We start from the raw sequence: 22,391 nt of genomic DNA, 5'->3' as shown, positions 1-22,391 counted from the left end.
AAACCTGCTTTTCAGGTTACCTTACTGTTACAAACAGGCTGATATGTCAGTTTATCTTACTGTGATAAACAGGCTTATATGTCAGTTTATCTCACTGTCATCAACAGAATGCTATGTCAGTTTATCTTACTGTTATAAACTGGCTGCTATGTCAGTTTATCACACTGTTATCAACATGCTGCCCCGTATTCACAACACATTGCAGTGGTATTGGGATCTGGTCTGCCCTCAGCCATGTAACCTTTTCATAATCAAATGGCAAACGGATCCTGAGTCCCACTGACACTTCATGAATAGGGGAACCTGTGTCCTTCAAGAAAAAACTCCCTCAGAGCTATTGCGTGTAAACCCAATGGTTGCAGGACGACAGTTACCGGATATCAGTGCAACTGATCACGGAGGAGTGTGTCCACAAACTGGACACCAAGCAGCAAACCAATGCCCTGCTCAACCTGGTGTGGAGGGACTCGGCCAGCGAAGAGGTCTTCACCATGATGGCCTCCATCTGCCACACTCTTATGGTGCAACACCGCATGATGGTTCCAAAAGTCAGGTTAGTGGACTGCTCTGGATCCACTTACGTTGTGTGAATCCCAAATGGCACCCTATTCCCTAAATAGGGCTGTAGTTCTGAGCGGATTCCTACAAGTTCTGGTTTAAAGTAGTGCACTTTGAAAATAATAGGTTGCCATTTGGGACACATTTCTAGTTATGTGAAATATTAAGTACATTCACTGGAAAGTTGCATTTTTTTCCATATGCTTGGACATATGGATATTTAGACTTCAGCCCTAACAACATATAAAGCCTAACCGAATTGAACAAACAACGCTGAAGTATTAGCATTTTCAATCCTTTATTTATCTTTATTTATTTTAATTTCATAATGCAGAATATGTCAGTACACCCTAAGTTACAGGAGCTGGTGATGCCCTCTTAGGTTGAAGTAACTTCATTTAGCCATTTCTTGTGACTGTCAATCAGTTTCTTTGAGTTGGTAATTCCATAACCCCCACATTTATTATTTTTGAGCCATTTTGTTGTAGCTTTGCTTGTGTGTTTTGGGTCACTGTCCTGTTACAAGATTCATGTGTGGTTAAGCTTCAGCTTTTGACAGATGGCCTTACATTGTCTTCAAGAACTCTGGTATAATATGGAATTCATGGTTGACTATGATGGCAAGTTGGCCAGACCCTGAGGCAGCAAAGCAGCCCCAAACCATAATGCCACCTCTTCCATGTTTTCTCCATGTTCTTCTGTTCAAAGGAATTATTTAGTTTTTGCCAAACATGGCATCTGGCATTGATGACAAACAACTCCACCTTTGAATCATCTGACGAGAGCACATTGTTTCAGTAGTTTTGATATTCTGTTTTGAGAGCAGTGGCTTCTTCGTTCCTGACCTCCCATGTTGGCAGGGTTTGTGTAGTCTCTGACAGTTGACTCATGCACTGACAATGTCTTGCTGTTACCATGGGGTTCTTAGAGACTTCTGTGAGTATCTTTAGGTCAGCTCTTGTTCTCAATTTGGTTGATTGCCAGTGGTCTAGACTTTAATCCATTTGTAGATGATTTGTCAGACAGTAAAATTATGTCCTTCAAATTGCTTGAAAATGGCTCTTAAACCCTCCCTGACACATTGGCATGAATAATCTGTGTTCTGGGCCTCAGATAGGTCTTTTATCTTGGCATGATATGTTACTGCACACCAAACCAGACCAGGTTTCTAATCTTTATGGATGGCTGTTTACTTTTTCTGTGTTAGGAAATTGCATTTCTGTCCTTTTGTGATTCATTGAATTGGTTTACTTCTATCAATGAATTTAAGATTTTAGTGTGTTCAAATATGTATATATATATAAAAAAAGAATAAATAAAAGGTTCTATGTCCACAGGGTTTCCTTTTTCACATGACTTATTTTATGTGCCAGAATAACTGACTTTAAGGAAACACATTTGAATATTTTTTTCAAATGCATCCCTGATTTGCATATAGGACAGCGTAAGTATAGGTCCTTGAGCCCTTACCCATATGAACAGTCATTGGTCTATTACAATCAGATCAACTTTGTGGCATCAGCTAATAGGTCAGAAATTCCATCCCATCTAAACAGACTTACATTCCAGGATTTGTTTTAAACAGCTATTAGGCGTTTAGGCATTCTCATCTTTGTCGTAGTTTCAGAGTATTATTTTGATTTCCATAATATGGAAACCTAAAGAAAATATGAATTACTTTTTAAAAAATACTGGCCATTTTGACAACCTGTCTTGCTGCAATTTTTGTCTTATGTTTCAAGTATTTTGTTTTGTTAGTCATTTTACGGGCACTTGATTTGGAGTCTTCCCCCACCCCCCCCACCCCCTTTTATTTCTGTGTCATCATGACCCTGGGAGTTCACCGTCAGCATTTAGGTGCTGTAACATCTAATGTGAATAACGACAAGGAAACGCAGCCATTATCTGTCCTCTTCGCCCGACTGATGTTTACAACCGGCGGAGGAAGTACTGGGGATATCAGGGAAGCTCTGAAGCTGTCAATCCTCGATTTGGGTAGTCAGCTCTGAGCTAGCTGATTGGGTTGATTGTATTAAGGCAGGATGTGGATGTGAGAGGGGGTATTTGCTAGTGTGGCTGAAAGGGAAGGCCCTTCCTGGGCTTTAAACCACAACCTGAGGGTCAATCAATCCTGCTGGTTAATGGTTGGTGGATGCCAATGAAAGGACCTTACTTGTCCGTGTTATGAGAATGTATGAGAGAGTAAGGGTTATCAACAGTGAAGCGTTGCTGTCTCATTTATTGTAGTGGGTGGGCAACTATAAATGTGGCATTTCACTTGGGGCAAGAGGGTGTTACCCGAGGGTGTTCTTTTGGGGCAAGTGGGTGTTACCGGAGGGTGTTCTTTTGGGGCAAGTGGGTGTTACCGGAGGGTGTTCTTTTGGGGCAAATGGGTGTTACCTGAGGGTGTTCTTTTGGGGCAACTGGGTGTTACATGAGGGTGTTCTTTTGGGGCAACTGGGTGTTACCGGAGTGTGTTCTTTTGGGGCAACTGGGTGTTACCTGAGGGTGTTCTTTTGGGGCAACTGGGTGTTACATGAGGATGTTCTTTTGGGGCATCTGGGTGTTACCTGAGGGTGTTCTTTTGGGGCAACTGGGTGTTACCTGGGTTGTATTACCGTCAAACAAACAAACATGCTGGTACATGGAGGGACCCACCTCAATATGTATTCCTTAGAGCAACAATTTGCGCTAAGGAATACGATCCAATCTCAAGCCAGGCTTGATTTGGACAACTTTCAAGCCAACCTTCACTTTTTTTTTGCTTACCAAATAATTTGCTGGAATAAGCCTGGAATCCTCCTCTCTAAGTATTTTTTCTTTTTACAGCTTTGTTTCATCCAAACGCTTTTACCATAAATCCTGTCTCTCATCCTCCATCATTATTGGATATCTGTACAAAATAATTAGCTCACAGAGGAAGATTAATTAGTGGCGAAGTGGACGGGATAGCTTTACAAGAGGCTAAGGGGAGCAAATTGCATCCCGTGCCTGATTTACTGCAGTAAAAAAAAAGAGCCTGTCTGCCCTTACGCCTCCCACGCGCAGCCAGCCCGGCGCATTGCCGCCAATAAATATGTATATCGTGAAAATGCTCCCTAACGCCTTGTTACCTCCCTCTTGGATTTCAGGCCCTGTATATTCTGAAGGATTGTAGATTTAAAGTACAATCTTTAACCTCTACTAAAACGAGTTTAGATTTATTTCAGATTAGTGGTTAATGGTTGCTATGGTCGTTGTGGTTGGTAGGGTAAATGCGTCTCATTCCACTTTAATTGTTGAGTGTTTGGTATTCGGTTTAATTTCCCTTTGCTTGTTGTTTAGCCTAGGCCTGAGGTGGCACGTGTAGCTAACTGATATATTAAGTGCTAGCAAGCCCCTGTCTTTCATTTGTTTTGCAGTGCTTGCTGTGATTGTGGAGTTTACGTGAGACAATGACACCCTGGCCACGAGGACACCGCCTCTTTCGGCCACTGCCACTGACTTGCAGGCCCTTTATGGATTAGGCAGCTTTTATAGAAATTAACCAGAATTTCGAATGCAAATTAGTCTTTTTCACAGTTTTCCTCTTTTTCTGCAGACATAAGTTATATCTTACATGATGTTAAAATACAAATAACCACTGTTTTCTCCATCAAGGTCATTTTTATGGACCCAGACCCACGTGACCCCTTTTGGAGCCCATGGCGGTGTTTATTAGTGCCTTTCCGTGATTGAAGTGGAGCTTTGGTTTCTAGCAGGCCGTTTATCAGTCTGTCAGTCAGCATTTTAGTGCTTTGTTTCCCTTTTCAATCAAACACTCAGCCGCACACTGTTAAGGCCCAGAGCACTATGCTGTACCCTGGCTTGTGCCGGCAGATGGGGGCGGGGGGGTGCTTGGCAGGGTGCTTGGCAGAAACGATTTCTCAGAGATATAAAGAGGTGTCACTCGACCCAGAAGGCTCATTTTCATTTTCCACCTTTTCATCTCATGCTCAGCGGTGACCGAGGATACGTCCCAAACCATTTGCTAATGCTCTGTTTAGGGCACATCTTTCGGCCAAGGAAAAGGGTTTGCCGTTTGGGACGCACTGTTTGAGATTGTAGTCCGTCACCAACATTAGGGCGTATCTCTTTGATTCCATCCACTTCCTGTTCGCTTCGTGTTCTGTCGACCTTTCACCTGTCCTTTCAGTGGTAGATGTCCTGCTGAGAGCAGTCATCCTTATAGGTGTCAGTACTGTATCCCTTTACACAGAGGCCCATTATATGCGCTGGGCTATCATCTAGATTTTTTACCTTAATTACCGAATTACTGTTAACTGGCATTTATCCTCGTGTGAAAGAAACACACTCTATAAACCAGGTGCGATTTAAAGGAGCACAAACACACACGCTTGAACAAAGAGTGGCTTCACACCCAGGTGCTGGAGGCTGATAGGGAGTCCGGCATGGGTGTCGGGGATAAGGGTTCGGGAAGTGCCTCCCAAACGCTCACTATTCAGTCAGTAGGGCACTTCTTTTGGCCAGGGCCTAAAGGGAATGTAGGGTTTGCCCCCCCCCCCCTCCCCGTGTTATCATGTAATTTGGGGAGAGTGTGGAAGCATGCTTGCACGGTGGGGTCATTGTAAGGGTCATTACCTCCCCCTCATTCTGCTCCATTGTCTTCCCCCGTGGCCATTAAGTGAAATGGAGCTCCCTCAGGAAGCCAGAGGGTCTGTTTATGACCCGTTGCCCATCGCCGCCTCTCCACCAACTAGTTTACTAATGGAAGGTGGCTCGCCTAAATAAACCTTAATGGGACGTTTCATCTTTTTTCTTTTTGTGGGAAAATGGACAGACAAAAGGGGTCAAGAAAGACGGTTCCTGGGAGATACACTATGCTGCCGGTCAACAGCTTATATGTAGATTTTATGTCTGTCTTTTGGTCCTTTAAGGCTGTTAATGTTCTTGAGCATAGAGGGAGACACCGATGTACAGTGCTTTCCGTAATTATTGGCACCCCAGGTAAATATGAACAAAATCCTGTAAAAAATTTCATTTGTTGTTTATCACCTTGATGTTATACTCAACAAATCATATGAAATCTAACCTTTGAGTGAAAACTGTCCAAATATTATTATCCCCCCCCCCTCCTCCCAAAAAAAAAACATGCTGACTACAATTATTGACACCTCTACATTTAGGACCTTGTTTACCCTCCCTTTGCCAAGATAATAGGTCTCCTATAATGTTTGATGTGGGAGAACACACATGAAGGGATTTGTGTGTGATCATTCTTCCACACACAAACTCTCCAGGTCCTTCAGAGTTCTTTGTTGTTGTTTGTGGACTCTCCTCATCAGCTCATCCTACCAATTTTCAATGGGATTTAGGTCAGGGGACTAAAGATTAGGCCATTACTTGGTCCTATTGTCAATGAATAGTTTTTGTTTGGATTTTGAGGTATTTTTTGGATCGGTGTCCTGTTGGAAGATCCAGCGATGACACAGTTTTAGCCTCCTGGCAGGGGCCGAGAGGTTTTGGCTTAGTCTCTTGCTACTTGGAGTCCCTGTTGACATATACCCTAACAAGGTTTCCAGGGCCTTTGTGAGTAAAACAACCCCACAACATCTCAGGTCCCCCACCGTAGGTCACAGTTTGGTGGCAGCAGAGACCTTTTCTGGCAACCCTTCAAAATAAGTTGTTTGCATGGAGGTGGTGTCTTATCATAGTTTTGGAGACATGGTGACACCAAGATGTAACCAACTTCGGCAATTATCCGACTGTGATCCTTGGTAACGTTTTGCCACTTGAACCATTCTTCTCTCTGTGCATGGGGGCGAAATACACATTTTCTTGCGGGCAGGTTCATCAAAGCTCCAGTTGTTTTACATGTCTTAATTATTTCCCAAAAAATTTAGTTAAGTATTTTCAGGTGTGTAACTGTCTTTTTCCATAGCCATTCGTATCAGTTCATTTGTGTGTTCTCCACCTTCTCCATGTTGAATAATTGATTTTAGCTAGTGTGTCACCTCATTTTTATACCCCTGTGGAACAGGATGACCACTATAGACTTCCCAAAGACTCCCAAATGAAATCTAAAAATCTTTATCAGATTATGCATTAGTTAGATTTTGTTCATAAGATTACCTAGGGGTTCCAAGGATTCTGACACCTGTTTTTGAAGATAATTATTTCCTCTGAATTAAAGATTGGGTTCATATAATTTTTTTGAGTATAAGATCAAGCTCATTAAACAATAATGAAATTTTCTCCAGGCTTTGTTATACATATTTACATAAGGAGCTAATCATTGTAGAGGGCACTATCATTTCCACACAGGTGTATACATTTTTGTTAAAAAAAAAACGTTCTAATCACACAATCATCCATCTGAGAATGTCCCTCCTTGCAAACCAGTTGTCGGTTTAGAAGACAAAATGAGTGACAACCGATCCTATCCTATTAAAACAGAGAGATTTGAGGAGTGACCGGCTCTATTCCCCGCCCTCATCTTGTTTGTGATTGGTGGTGATATGCCTTAGACAGGGTAAGATCACTTGGTCTAATCGCCATGCTTTTTGTCCAGTAGCTTAGACATTTTAATGGGGTTTTCATGTGGCCTGAGTGCACCTCATTTGCAACTAAATGTTTGCCTTATTTTTTTCCTGTGTTTTAAAAAACAAAACAATTGTCTCCTCCAGGCTTCTGTACAGTTTGGCATTTAATGCGCGTTTCCTGCGCCACCTCTGGCACCTGATACAGTCCATGACCACCAAGATGATTACTGGGTGAGTGGATTGAATGTTGCTCATATGGATCAAGAGTCTCAGTAATAGGAGCACTGATCCGTTATCTGCTCTCCTTGCTCCATTTCCACGTTTTCACATTCCCATGTAAAAATGGAAACAGGTCCCGAATCAGAGCTCCTACACTGACAACACTCCTTAGAAGCGACAGGCTCCCTCAATGGACTCTTAACCCTACGGAACTCTGTTCAATTTGCTTTGTTGTCTGAAATCCGTCTGTCCCTTCTCCATCCAGGTCGATGGTTCCTCTGCTCCAGGTCATCTCCCGGGGTTCGCCCATGTCTCTGGAGGACTCTAACCGGATCATTCCCCTCTTCTACCTGTTCAGCTCCCTCTTCAGTCACTCACTCATCTCTGTGCACGACAGCGAGTTCTTTGGCTACCCTATGGAAGGCCACGGTAGGCCTCTACTCTCTCTAGTCTAGTGTTCCGTTTTGACTTTTTGGGGGGGGGGATTTACCACTACCTGGGTTAATATACAGGCTTCCATAAAAATTTTCCCCTGCTCCATATTCAAAATTAAGTTAGCATTCAAGTATTGAGTGTTCATTTTGAAAAGAAATACAACATTGAAATAAATAGATTTGGTGACTAACAGTCTAGAATTAATCCAGATATTTGACAAACTAAGATAGTATTCCAAATTATTACTGCATAACATCATGCCTTGTGTACTGTGGACCAGAAACAGTGAGCAGCCTTTCATTCTACCTGTCCATCCCCTTCTCAGGCCACAGCAATGCCTCCATGATGCCGTTCACCTTGGCCGAGCTGGTGACCTTGTCCCGGTTACTTCGGGATGCTTGTCTGGGCATCATTAAGCTTGCCTACCCTGAGACCAAGACAGAGCACCGCGAGGAGTACATGGCCGCCTTCCGCAGTGTCGGGGTCAAGACCAACTCCGAGGTGCAGCAGCGCATTCAGGCTGAGCAGAAGCGCTGGGTCCAGCTTTTCAAGGTGAATGTCTGCCTGTCTCCCCAGCATGGTCAGAGACACGTTCATCACTGCAAATGTTTTGCTAATGAAACAATGGCTTTCTTTTTTTGAACTATTACTTGTCGCTCTCGCGGGCCCTCTGTCGCTCTCGCGGGCTCTATTTCTGTCTCCTCTACATTCGTTTATCCTACTCCTCACCTCTCCTGCTGGAGTAAGGCAGTGACTTTGTTTTAGTCTGCCAGTTGTTGGGAAAGGCACTTGGAAAGTGAGCAGCGGTTCCTTTCAGCAGAGGTGGTGCGCATGTAGAAATGCGGCAGGAGATTCGTAGCGAATCAAGCCACGCAAACACCTCCCCGTCAGCTAAAACGACCCATTAAAGGAGTAGAAGAGCAGGGGACATGCATTTTCTAAATTGAACGGGTCTGGATTTACAGTTGCTTTAACGCCGCTGACCCCATAACACGCTAATGTTTGGTTGGAGTCATCAGCCGTCTCTCTGCCATCTTTCATCACCCCCATTGTCCAGCTATCTATTTAATTGAAGGAAGTTAATTGAATGAAAATGATCAACTAAGCTTGTATTAATATTGCTAATGGAACTTCTCTTCTTGGCCATGTTTGGAGAGGGATGTCACCGCAGAGTTTGGGAGAGGCCCATTAAGGCGTGCACTTAACCCGATGGGCTAATTAAGGAATGCTTATTCATTCTTCTAAGTCGGGGCTAAGTCTCTATCCGAACCCATCGTCCGCGTGGCGAACAGCGTTTTGCACTCCCCATTATTACCCAGGACGCCGACTCGAGCCGTCGCGGACGACGGCCCGAGATTGACCGCGCCCTGTAGGAAAACGACGTGCGTTTAAAATGAACATTTCCATTCAAACAATGTTACCCGGTTATCGTATTGATAATTGTTTCACTGTAATTATGTCCGAATACTACTCTCTGCTTGTGGTGTTAATGAGGTCCGGGCGACATCATGGAAACGGTCAATATAGATGTGACGTGTTCAACCTCTCCACTTGGGTCAGTCAGCTGAAGTTTTGAGACGTCTACTCCACACATGGACATAACCGCTGCACCAGATACTGCTGAGTTAACCATAGAAGAGGAAGGGAAGAGAATCTTTAGCCGGATACAACCCTTGTTTTGTTTCCGACAGGACAGGGTTGAACGTAACCACATTAAGACACTTGGCTTATGACAAGTTTCGCCCTGTCAAACTCACAGAACAGTCGTGAATTACGCTGGTAATATCCACAGAGAGTTTATTTTTAGTTTTCAAGCCCCGTGGCTGATGTCAGCAGGCTGGTCCATAATAAACCCTGGTGCTGGACACGAAGACACTGCAGCCATTTCTCTTTTTATACTGCCGTTAAATGGCCTGCTAATGGCTCCACTCGCAAATTGCTTTTTTAAGGGGGAGACTCTTATTGTCCAGCCTCCACATAAATAGGAATGTTTGTTTACTAATTATATATATATATTTTTTGTGTAGTTTAATTGCCGTGTATTTTGCAGGTCATCACTAACTTGGTAAAGATGGTGAAGGCTCGAGACATCAGACGGCCCTTCTGTCCGACAGGTCATTGGCTCTCTGAAGAGGTCAACATCCGAGCAGATAAGGTAACCATTGGTATCTGTGCTTTCTGCTGTTAGATCAGACTCTTTATCCTTAATGGGTTTATCGCTAATCAGTCTGATTGCCTATTTATCACTGTTTACAGTGGTAATAAAAATGACTTTGATAGTTTGCAACTACTTTGTGACATCTCTAGTGGCCAGTGCATTCAATATGTCTGTCCACATTGTGTTAAAATGCATATGATGTGATTGATGTGGGAATTACTTTTTTATGATGTCAGTACCGTATAACGTGCAGTAAATTTACGTTCACTATGGATTTACATTTAGTGGATTTACTTCTTTAGACAATAACATTTGAGCGTTCATCTTTAGATAGCGAGGTGAGACCTCTCAATAATACCACCACAAAAATGAATCCTACCACCACAAAAATGAATCCTACCACCACAAAAATGAATCCTACCACCACAAAAATGAATCCTACCACCACCGGAACGTGTCACAGTCATCTAGTCTCTTTGGAAAAGCTTCAGATCACGTCTTGGAGCTATGTTACGTCCTACTGTATGTTAGACCTAAGGTGTTCGTGTAACCATGATGACTGGAAAACCGCTCCTTCCTTTCCAGGTGACCCAGCTGTACGTCCCCTCGGCCAGGCACGTATGGAGAACACGAAGGATGGGTCGCATCGGTCCTCTGCAGTCCACATTAGATGGTAGGATTAAGCAGTGAGAGCAAAATCACCAATATATCACTGCTAAGTACTATTCTTATGCACGACACAACATGGGAGTACATACAGTCTTTAGCCATGGTTTGGGAGTGCATACAGTCTTTAGCCATGGTTTGGGAGTGCATACAGTCTTTAGCCATGGTTTGGGAGTACATACAGTCTTTAGCCATGGTTTGGGAGTACATACAGTCTTTAGCCATGGTTTGGGAGTACATACAGTCTTTAGCCATGGTTTGGGAGTACATACAGTCTTTAGCCATGGTTTGGGAGTACATACAGTCTTTAGCCATGGTTTGGGAGTACATACAGTCTTTAGCCATGGTTTGGGAGTACATACAGTCTTTAGCCATGGTTTGGGAGTACATACAGTCTTTAGCCATGGTTTGGGAGTACATACAGTCTTTAGCCATGGTTTGGGAGTACATACAGTCTTTAGCCATGGTTTGGGAGTACATACAGTCTTTAGCCATGGTTTGGGAGTACATACAGTCTTTAGCCATGGTTTGGGAGTACATACAGTCTTTAGCCATGGTTTGGGAGTACATACAGTCTTTAGCCATGGTTTGGGAGTACATACAGTCTTTAGCCATGGTTTGGGAGTACATACAGTCTTTAGCCATGGTTTGGGAGTACATACAGTCTTTAGCCATGGTTTGGGAGTACATACAGTCTTTAGCCATGGTTTGGGAGTACATACAGTCTTTAGCCATGGTTTGGGAGTACATACAGTCTGGGCTTTGCCACGGCCACTCAAGGACATTCAGACTTGTCCTGAAGCCAATCCCGCGGTGTCTTGGCTCTGTGCTTCGGGTTGTTGTCGTGCTTAAAGAAGATTTCTTAGTCAGAGGTCCTGTGTGCTCTGGATCAGGTTTTCTTAAAGGACCTTTCTGTATTTTGTTCTGTTCATCTTTTCCTCAATCCTGACCAGTCTCCCTGTCCCTGCCAGGGTCTAGAGGAATAATTTTTGTCCTTTATCAACTAGTTTTATAACCTTCCCCAAATCAATGTTTTGACACAACTGTCTTGGAAGTTTTCTTGGACTTCATGGCTTGATTTTTGCTCTGACATCTACTGTGAAATGTGGGAACTTAAATAGACAGGTATGGGTCTTTATAAATCATGTCCAATCAGTTAAATTTGCCACAGGTGGACTGCATGTTTAATTTTAGCACACATTCCTAATAATGCATTCCTCTTTCTGTGTAAACTGATACCAACAATGTACATTAAATTGATTATAATTATATCACACAAAAAGTTGTGGAGGAAGTGAGAGTCTGAATACTTTCTGAAGCCTCTGTATGTGCCATAGAAATATTTTATTGTGGCATTGTCACAATACCAATGTCACACACGGTAGGAAAAAGAAACTTAAAGTGCAGTGAAACACCCAAATCACCACAGCATCGTTGTCCTACCGGGACTAATGTGTGATCTCTGCTATTTTAAAATCTCAAGTCGGCTCCGCGTTAATTACCTGTTTGATTAGCTCTGTCCGAGTGACTCCACAACACTCTTGTGAAGAGCCAGAGACGGCAGCAGGCCGAGAGGGAGAGGCGATCATGCTTTTCTGCCGTTTAATTTAGCGCTCGGGCCGCCAGCAGCAGGTCAGCAAGCCGGGTGGTGTGAAAACAAGCGGATAACAATGTGTGTATGATCTGCTTAATGCTACTCTAACCAGCCCGGGGACAGGAGGAATTAAATTAGCCTGAGAGTCCCAATGAGCTCACATCTGGCCGCATGTTTGTCCTCCCTGTTTTCATTTCCTGAAATGGACAGGCCATGGGCTGATGAATGGCCCATGTATTGACCACTCCGCTGCCGTCTGTCTCCTCAAAGATGGAAACCTGATGGGCCAGATGCAGATAGGATTGACTAACTGAGCGGAATAATTGAGCTGTAAGGGGTGGGATGCCGGCCGGCTCTGCTGCGGCGGCGTTCTGGGCTTCTAAACGGTTCCCAACGCAGAGTTTAATACAAAACAAACTGCTTAATGGAAACGGCCGGACAGGTGGACGGGCAGGTCACCGCGGAGTTCACCGTGCTGGTGAAAGGGGCGGGCAGGATTGAGCACTCTTTAATGGGCTGCCTGTAAATAGTCTTCCTGGTGGGGAGACGGGCCCCGCAGGCTCTGTGGGTGGGGTGGGGGGGTGTTGCGGACTGGCTGGTGGGGGGCTAACTGTGGAGAAATAGAGTAACATCCGGGGGTGCTGGGTGTTAGATGGGGCCTGGGTTTCCTGTTCAGGGTTTGTCATTGCGGGGACTGGACTGCAGGTCTGGGTTGTGGAGGTTTGGGTTCTGGTAGCGGTGAAGGGGGAACGTTCAGCCTGGTTGTACGTTCACCAAAGTGCCGTCTCAGTATAACCGTGATGAGAGAGATCTTGCATTGGGCCGTATGAGGGACAGACTGAAGGATTGGACGGATGCGTGCTGTGATTGGGTGGTTTGGGTGGATGTTGAGATTCCTCACAGTGGGAAAACATTTGTCTGAGCTGTTCTTTCCCGTTCCAGTGGGGATGGAACCTCCTCAGCTGTCCGTTTCTGAGGAGAGACACCTGGCCATCCTGACCGAGCTGCCCTTTGTCGTGCCCTTCGAGGAGCGGGTCAAGGTATTCCACAGCCGTCACTTCAATTATTAAATCCATTTTATTTAGTGTCACAGCCTTCCTCCGTATAGCTTGTCTCAACGCCAAAGCCTTGGCAATAATCTGGGTGGGACTGTAGTTTCACCTCCATCATCAATGTCACTATAGTAGCCCTTGTAAAAGTCACAGACGACACTTATCAGAAACCACATTAAAAAAAAATCACTGTTAAGATTCAGCCAATACAGTGTCAAAGAATGCATAGCGTTGGTTGGGATGGGTTTATTTTCTTGTTTACTGCTTCGGTTCAAAGTAGGCCGTGTAGTCAGTATAGATGTCCTGTAAAACGGGGCCAGGCTGTTGGTAGTTTGTCCTTCAAAGGGGTTGCTGTAATAGCTCTGTCGCTGCCGTGAAGATCTTTCAGAGGCTGATCTACGCGGACAAACGGGACGTCCAAGGCGACGGGCCGTTCCTGGACGGGATCAACGTCACCATCCGACGGAACTACATCTACGAAGACGCCTACGACAAGCTCTCACCGGAAAACGGTACGCGCTTTAGGCTGTGGAGGGATACGTCTCCGCCCGGGTCCCAGTGAACTCTCCTCAATCCCAAAGTGTGCACTAACGTGACTGGTCTAATCAGCAGGGTGGAGTGTCCCACCAGCCCATCGCTCCACCTGTCCAAGGATTGTAGCTTTGGGTGAAGCATGGACCGTGAGGCTATTTCAAGCGAAAGGGGATATTGTGACGCAGCCTCAGACAGTATCTGTCTTCTATTGGCGGTCCATAAAATCCAGATATTGTAGCCGAGGTTACCGATCTCATTAGAAATGAAGGTTAGCTTTCCCATCGCTCTCTGAACTATTGGATTTCACTAAAGCATAATTGTGATCGTGATTATTCTAATGGATAGCATAAAAGCTGGAAATCAATTATTTTAAGTCACCTCTTTTTGTGTTTGAATTTAAAAGAGCACTTTTGTTGGGCCTTATGATTAAAAAGAGTAGTGCGAGGACCTGCTTTTGAGGGGCTGAAGACGTGAGCTATATCATTTATGTGTCTTGATAAGTTATAGCTGCCCTGATTTACTGCCTTGCATTAATTATGCTGAAACGTGACCTCTTTTATACACTTTGATTTTAATACTCCTTAGGTCAGAGCAATCCTGCTACGAGATGTGGAAATGGGGAGAAATAATAATGCTAAAATTTACATTTTACTCTCTGTCCTTCTACATACTGTATATTTTTTGATTAGAAGTTAGATTTTAATCATAACATTCTTTAATGCTTAACATAGGATAGATGCTTAATTTACTGTATTTTTATAAGTACTCTGGTAAAAAGGGGTGTCCTAATAAGGGAACTAAAGTACTGGCGTGTCAGATTTCCCATGTATTTTCCACATTTGTAGTCAGTTTTATTTATATATATTTTATATCTACACAATGTATTTCCACATATTATATTAACGTGATTTCCTTTTCTGTTCCCCGCATCCAGAGCCGGACCTGAAGAAGCGTATTCGTGTGCACCTGCTCAACGCGCATGGCCTGGACGAGGCAGGCATCGACGGCGGGGGCATTTTTCGCGAGTTTCTCAACGAGCTGCTCAAATCAGGCTTCAACCCAAACCAGGGCTTTTTCAAGACCACCAATGAGGGCCTGCTCTACCCCAGCCCCACTGCCCAGATGCTGGTTGGCGACTCTTTTGCCAGACACTACTACTTCCTGGGACGGATACTTGGGAAGGTAATGTTAAAAATGTGAAAATACTGGTGTGGCAGTGGAATGTTTCAAAGAAGGTAGCAGGCCGGAGTTCGAAGCCAACGCTGGGACGGAGCAAAACGTTGCTCTAGGCGGCGGCATTCACCACTCTCTCTGTTTGTTACCACACCACTTATTGTGTCAGTCTTTCATAGTTTTATTTTGTTGTAAACGTAGGCCATCATCTATTCACGTAGGCCAGTTAAAGCAACACCTGAAACGGCAAGCAACTTTGTTGATATTAGAGGTTATCCTACGCAATGTGAGATGAATGACTAATCAGGTAATGAGTTGAAAAGTCTGGCACCTTTGGGAGAGAGTTGTGCCCTGCTCCCTTGTGATCCCTGGAAGGGTCATACTGTACCCCCAGACTCCATCGAGTCATCATAGCAGGTTGTCATGGCAAGCCAGTTTAACATTCGCATCCTGGAACTTGCTGCCTTGATCTAAAAGCAGCCTAGTACGTATTCATTAATTACTAGGAACTATTTAAGTTTTGTGTGTAGAAGTTGGTTAAGAGCTAGTACTTATTGAGTAGATACTAGTACATTTTGTTTTCAATAGTCCTGTGTTAATTAATTGATTTTTATTTTTTATTGAACCTATTTTTCGGTGTCAGTTGACAAGATGACTTACCAGATAAATGTTTGGCATTAGGTGAATGAATACAGACACTGTTTTGAATTATGTTCTGCTGTTTGTCCTTTGTAGCAATTAGATGCTGCACAACAGCAATGCCTATCCCGTATATTTTAACAATAGATAATTATATATAAAGAAAGGGGTCCCCAACAGGTTGGTATTGAACTCCTGGAAGCATGCAGCCCATGAACAAACAGCTTGCAAAACAGTTCTAAAATCCCATTAGTAGCAGGCTCCAAGCTGCTTGAAAATACTCCAGTTTAGTCAGTTCTTGCTGAAAATGCAAAATACAAAAACATTACATTTTCAGCATGTTGCCCTTGTATTTGCGGTGCATATGTTTGCTCATCAGCTGATGTGGTTTGCAAACAGAGTGCGCTTTGAGCCATACTACTCTTGTAAGCTAGCCAATCTAGGGATCTATTAACTCAGGTGGCAATATTGGTGAGTGGATGGACTTAACGTGGGATGCTATATGTGCTTTGAATGCTAAACATGACTTCAGTATGACTTTTTCATGAGGTGTATGCTAATGTAAATACCTGGTGCTTCTACGAAGGCTACTGTTACAGCATCTCCTGCTTGTACTATTTTTGGTTGCTAGTTTGAAGCTGAGGGAACGTTTTAAATGTCTAAAAAGCATATAAAATCTGTTGTTTACCCACATGGATCTGAGAATATGGACCTTATAATTTTCCCCATAATGTTAATTCAACAGACTTAGGGGAAGAAATGTTAAAACATTTATAAGCTCTCCCTTTAGAGTCGTTTATTAGCCCTTATTTGACCAGGTATATTGACAGAAAATGTAGTGCAGTACTTTCTCTTGTTGACTAGGGACTCAGGGCAAATATACTAAGGCAAGAAGATAAATGTGTCCAATTAAAAGCCGAAAAAAAAGAATAGCCTTTCTTTTAAAAGTAGCTGTCGTGCCTGGAAATGTTGGAGACCCATGTGAGGGAGTCTTGCATGTTGTTGACTAAAATGGCTCACTGTTTTTGATGTTGTGACTGGCTAGACGAAATCACTATTCAAATTACAGAAATGTGTCTAGAGCTTCAGGTATAAACTTTTTTGTCAAAATGGATAAGGCTAGACTAGTTGAGAAAAGGTTGCCAGAATGAATAATGCACCAGTCACTATTCCATTGTCACTGTAAACAAACGTAACTTCAGCAGCTGCAGCAGATGATAATCATTTGCTGTTAAAGTCTGTCAATGTTGTTATTGAGCAAATTAATTGACCAGCATGTTGAGGTGCACTAAGTACTGTGGCTAACACAGTAACCATGATGCAGAGCTTTTGGATAGATTTATTCTCCATTTCAGAGACCCTTATCTTCCAAGTTAAGGAATAGGCCAAACGTTACACCTTCCTGAATAAATATACATAAATGGAGAGCGATGAGGGCAGTCATTGATGATGAGAAGCATATTACAGGTACAAAGCTGATTCATTCAAATCAGATGATTCATATCAAACAAAGGTGTTTGTCGTCCTTGATAAAACTAATCAATGTGACGTCCAACAAAGTGACCTGTTACAATAACAAATCTCAAACCCAATTCTGGCATAGCCTGGTTCATTGGCCCTCCATATAATCTGATGAGGGCAATATTTTCCCTGCCCCCCCCAACACAATATTTATTACAGCGTAATCTTTAATGTACGTGCCAGTCGATTGTTTATCAAGATGCTGGGTGTGGCGTGTGTGTATGTGTCAGGGAGGGTTCATCCCTTTCTCAACGAGAGAAAAATTACCTCATGACAACTGGCTGCCTCTCAATTAGGCCTTCCATTAGCCGATGATTCCTGCCTCCTTGTTTGTGTAGCAATTGCATTCGGCCGGGTGCTAAATCAGTGCTAGCCTCCGCCGACAGGGACATAAATAAGCGGTCAAAGCATGTGGTAATAGCATTTTGATCTGTTTTACAGTCCAGCACATCTAAAAGTCTCTCTCTCTCTGATATGGCCCAGTCCTATCATCAGAGTGCCATAACTCCTCCTGGCTCGCGTCCCAAGCACAGCCTTATTTCCTGTATAGTGCACTATTTGTGACCAGGGCTAGTCAAAAATGGCGCACTACATAGGTATTAGGGCGGCGAACCAGGTCTCTCTCCGTGTTCATCCCACTGTGAGGAATGGCTAGTCAGCGACTAGCAGGGCGCCCCCCCCACCCCTTTTCACCACAGCTAATGGTTCAGGCAATTAAGGCCGGGGAAATTAATTTGAATTTGACTTTCAATTAACCCTACCTTAAGTCCCCTTCGCCCCTCCATAAATATGGGCGTGTGAGTGCTCGTTTGACTGGGGGTATTGATATTTGTTTAGTGCCGTTACTACCTGCGACCCGGGTGGAGGGAGGGAACTGTTATAGATTGCATCACTGCCTGCGCGGAGATGCACAGCACATCAGCGAAGGCCTGCGGGACACAGGAGATTAATATAGTTAATGAATGGCCCCTATTGTTGTTAAGGTAATGCATTATGGTCGGGAGTGGGCCTGTCTGAGGTACTCACCCAAATGGGATTGGACGTCACAATACGGCCTGACGGGTCATTCCTCTTTTCCGACTTGTCCTCCCAACTGTCACTTGTGAGGATTGACTCCACAAACCAAGAACACACAACGCGTGTATGTGTTTTTGTGTGTGTCCTCATGAGTATATAATTTCCTACTGAGCATAAGCGTATTGAATTCTAAGTCGGTGTTCTTCTGTGCTCTCTGGCATCTGGACTCCAAGGCAACATTGCTGTTCTCCAAACGTTCTTTCCGGGCTTTTAAAGCCATTGAAAGGGATGGGAGCCACTGCGCAATTCCTTCCCGCAAAAAAGGCCACTTCAGCTTAAAGAAACGCTCCTGAATTTTTGGCCACTGGTTGTGAAAGTCAAAGTCAAAACAGATCCTGAGAATGTTTGTTCTGTGTCCCGTATATATGCCCCCTTACATCCAAATCACCTTCAGACTTGGAACGGTATTGCTGAGTGAGGTATCCCCATAGTAGTTTCACCTGTAGATTATACACACAAACAACATATAACACATCCATCGAAAAAGGGAGGTTTTAAAATAATTGGTAGTTTTTTGATAAAGCCTAGATTGCATCTTTTAGTTACCTCATTGATCTCCTTCATTTTCTTTTTTTACCGCTTGGGGAAAAACTTGGAGTTAACCAACCAAATGTTTGACCGTACACTTCAAGGGTGAGAAACCACCAATTTCTTGGTAGCTACTTGTACCTCCCTTCTAAGGGCTGGGTGCTCTTCTCCCAGACTGACGAGGTCTCGCTGTCCCGTGCAGCCAGGCTTTCGGTAACCTCCAGGAGTATGCGTGGCGCTTAACCGTCCCTCGACCATTTTTCACTGCACCACTTCTTCTGGAACCACTTCGTTTGGCCCCTATATGACGGAACAAGCCCAAGCCCTGTATTGTAATTCCTGACCTGCCCTCCGTGCTCTTATGGCTACACAAGTTTTCCATGTTAATTGTACCTACCTCCTGCTGTTTTCCCCAAAGCCATTCCTCACAGATCTCCGCTGTCGGGACCAAAACGGTCCCCTTCAAAGTTGCGCTCGGTCGCATCCCTGATTGATGGTGATGCGTTTGAAAGGCATTATATTTTTATTGATTCTTAATGTTGTAAATTAAGCCATTTATTTGGCAGCTAACAGAAGGCAGCCTGCAGTGTTGTTGGGCGTTTTATTCTCCCTGATGGCGCCGCGATCTGCTTTAATTACGTTTCCACTGCACTCACTTATATTAAAAGTGGCCAGTCCATAATTAATCTGTTTTTCTCAAGTCATTTTGGCACAATTTCTGGCAATAAACACTAATAAATAAAGCCACTAATGGGATTAGGGGGGAAAAAATTAGCCACCGTTTCCTTTTTTTTCCCTCCATATACTTACTGCCACCTCTTCCCGGCAATGTTATTGATAGGTTTCAAGGGGGCACATGGCGCATCTGGTCGGGTAATTCAGAGCCGCCCTGAGAAATGCTAAGTGGATTATTTTGCATAGAAAATAGACAGTGTTTGAAGTCGCACAATTAACCTGTGTTTAGAAAATACCCTGTGATTTACGGCCCGCCTGTGTGTTTAAGATGCATGCATTATGGAAATGGCCTAGATTTATAATCCATTTAGCTGATGTGGTCAGGGTTTTTAGTGCTATCATTTATAAGGACCTGTATATTTTAAATGCCTGGAACGGTCTCTTTTTAGGACTGTTTCAGTACATTAGCTCCCGGTTTTATGACTCACCTGTTTGGTTCTTAACGACAGCCCAGGTCAAGGTGAGAATTGACATTTATAAAGTTTGAGGCGGGTGAATTTGAAGGCTCGTGTGTTTTTAGATGGATTGTGTTCTTGTGTTCTGCTCTTGCTTTGATGTGAACTGCAACGGTCATTAATATGGGTGACCGTTGCAGAACCCTTGCGTAAGGCTTCTTACCATTCAGCAGCAATTAAGATAGCAAATAAGCAGTCTTATCGATATCCATTGTTGTTTTTGAATGATTCATCTATTAATTGTACTCTTTTGCTGGTTATGTTAGTCTAACGTCTATGACTTTGCCATTACCTTATTTGTTTGATAGTGTGTCATATATCCCATTTGACTGCAATCTCTTATCTAGCAATCATGCACACATTCTACATATGGGTGGCCCAACAGGCATTAAACCCTTGTGCCACGCTCTCTTTAAACGAGACACGCTCCATTGTGATAATGTGACCTGAGTTGGCCCTTTGCTCCCCGTCACCCCGTAGGCCTTGTACGAGAACATGCTGGTGGAGCTGCCGTTCGCCAGCTTCTTCCTGTCCAAGTTGCTGGGCACCAGCGCCGATGTGGACATCCACCACCTGGCATCACTGGACCCTGAGATGTACCGCAACCTGCTCTTCCTCAAGAGCTACGAGGATGACGTGGAGGACCTGGGACTCAACTTCACCATTGTCAATAATGATCTAGGAGAGGCACAGGTGTGTACGTGTGTGTGTGTACGTGTGTGTGTGTGTGTGTGTGTGTTGGCGGCGGGGTTGTTTGGGATTAGTGGGGGATGTCAGGGTGTTTTCTATGGTGTTGGTGAGGGGTTGTAGAGATTGCCACCTCTATGTGCAAACAACCAGTGTTTATCGGCATTATTCTATCACTTCTTTCTTTGATTGCCTCCAGCTTCCGTCCTCGTTTTGCACCTGTCTCAAAGGCCTTGTCATTCTCTCCCACTGTTTTTCTCTCCTTCTGTTCCTATCTTCCCCGCCAATTCCTCCCCACTCTCTCACTCCCTCTGTACTCTTGCTCTCTTTGAGCTGTTTAATTATTAATCTCCTTCAGTTTGTCTGTATTCGTCACTGAAAGAGATAAAGCACGGTGCCCGCTCTTGTCCGGAGTGCTGCCGCTCCGAAGGGAATAGAAGGCTCTCTGTTGACCATTCCACGAAACCGACCTACAGGCAATCATCTCAGAACACGCCTGAGAGACGCGACTTTCGCCTCTTTAGCACGTCCTTCATGTCCCGAGCCTGGCTGTTTAGACAGCGAAGGTGTTCTATCTGCTGCCCTGTGGTCCTTCTCACTGCACACCCCAGGCTGGGCTAAGCACTCTACCCTCGCCCTCTGTTTGCTCAGCGCCTTAGCTTCTCCTATTAACTCCTCTTTAAACTGGTTTGAACAGTGGCGCTATGATGTAGCCAGTGGTGGCAAATAAGGCTTCGCAAATATGACATGGAAAACAATTTGCGGGAGATTAGGCACATACTCAGTGGCATACTGGCCTGTATGTGTCCTCGGGAGATAGCTAAAGCAAGCAAGATAAAGACAATCATTCTCAGACATTAGCACATAATCAAAAACACAACATGACAGTCAGATATTGTGCCTACTCTATGCAATAAGGTGTAGCGTCAATATTACCTGGAATCACAGGCCGCCATGGACTCAGAATGACCTGTTTGTTCAAAGCATAGCCCATTCAAAAGTGTTCTGTGGAACCCTTTGACTGAAATGGTGTTGGTTAAAGGGCAAATTCGGAGTTGCTATATACATTTCTTGACCTATGAATGAATGCTACCCAATGATTCTTGAAAAATATTACTTAATATAACAAATGCCTCATGAGCTTACAGTCGCCAGTTTGTTAAGTAAATCACCTTTGCAAAAATGGAACACTCCTAAAGATAATAAGTCACTTGACTTGCCAATTCAGTGTTAGGATTAGCAAAACAGTGGGGTTGGACCTGAATATTCGGATATTTGTTTGTTGGGTAGGTATTCGGTTTTCATTTTCAAACAAAATGTAGGGTACCATTAAAGGCAAACTGCCAAATATATTTAGTGAGCATGCATGACATCCCTCTCACTCACAGCAGTAAACGTCATGCTTCAGTTCACATTGGCTGTCTATTATTGGCATGTAAGCAGTTGTTGCCACGCATACATGGCTTTGTTCATTGTACCCAAGAATCAGACACACAAAGGCAGTTTGTCACATATGTGATTTGAACCTGGCCTACCACAGTGGGAAAACATGTTGAAGGAGACTTTAAAATATTAGTAAACAAGAAAAGGAACCAGACAAGCTTAGAAGAGATGAATGTTGATGCCCTCGCCGGATTTGGACCGGGGTCTCCTATGTGACAGGAAGTGTCTTTAACTACAATGCCAGTAAGCTATTCGTGTGCCAAGTGTCGGCATCTCAACAGTAGATCATTTTGTCACACATTAACATCACGCCAAGTTTTAATATTTCTCTAGACACAACTAACCATTGTTAAACTGACCAATGTTTCTTATTAAGTTTACTTCCACCACAAATAG

The 22,391-nt window shown here is 43.8% G+C and overlaps 1 protein-coding gene across 3 annotated transcripts in view; it reads left to right on the top strand.

Moving 5' to 3' along the window:
- Window positions 1-22,391, top strand: part of ube3c (ubiquitin protein ligase E3C) — a 39,191-nt gene that overhangs the window by 6,000 nt on the left and 10,800 nt on the right. For all 3 annotated transcript variants that reach the window (XM_010885495.3, XM_010885496.3, XM_010885497.3), the window contains exons 11-20: window positions 363-553; window positions 7,224-7,310; window positions 7,564-7,727; window positions 8,059-8,285; window positions 9,784-9,888; window positions 10,477-10,564; window positions 13,094-13,191; window positions 13,583-13,715; window positions 14,672-14,919; window positions 20,346-20,558. In XM_010885495.3, the coding sequence (XP_010883797.1) occupies window positions 363-553; window positions 7,224-7,310; window positions 7,564-7,727; window positions 8,059-8,285; window positions 9,784-9,888; window positions 10,477-10,564; window positions 13,094-13,191; window positions 13,583-13,715; window positions 14,672-14,919; window positions 20,346-20,558 (1,554 nt within the window). The remainder of the gene's footprint in view (window positions 1-362; window positions 554-7,223; window positions 7,311-7,563; window positions 7,728-8,058; window positions 8,286-9,783; window positions 9,889-10,476; window positions 10,565-13,093; window positions 13,192-13,582; window positions 13,716-14,671; window positions 14,920-20,345; window positions 20,559-22,391) is intronic.

This window comes from Esox lucius, chromosome 21 (assembly GCF_011004845.1).
Source record: "Esox lucius isolate fEsoLuc1 chromosome 21, fEsoLuc1.pri, whole genome shotgun sequence".
In the NCBI taxonomy this organism is placed as follows: domain Eukaryota; kingdom Metazoa; phylum Chordata; class Actinopteri; order Esociformes; family Esocidae; genus Esox; species Esox lucius.
This window is presented reverse-complemented; position numbering and strand designations above follow the sequence as displayed.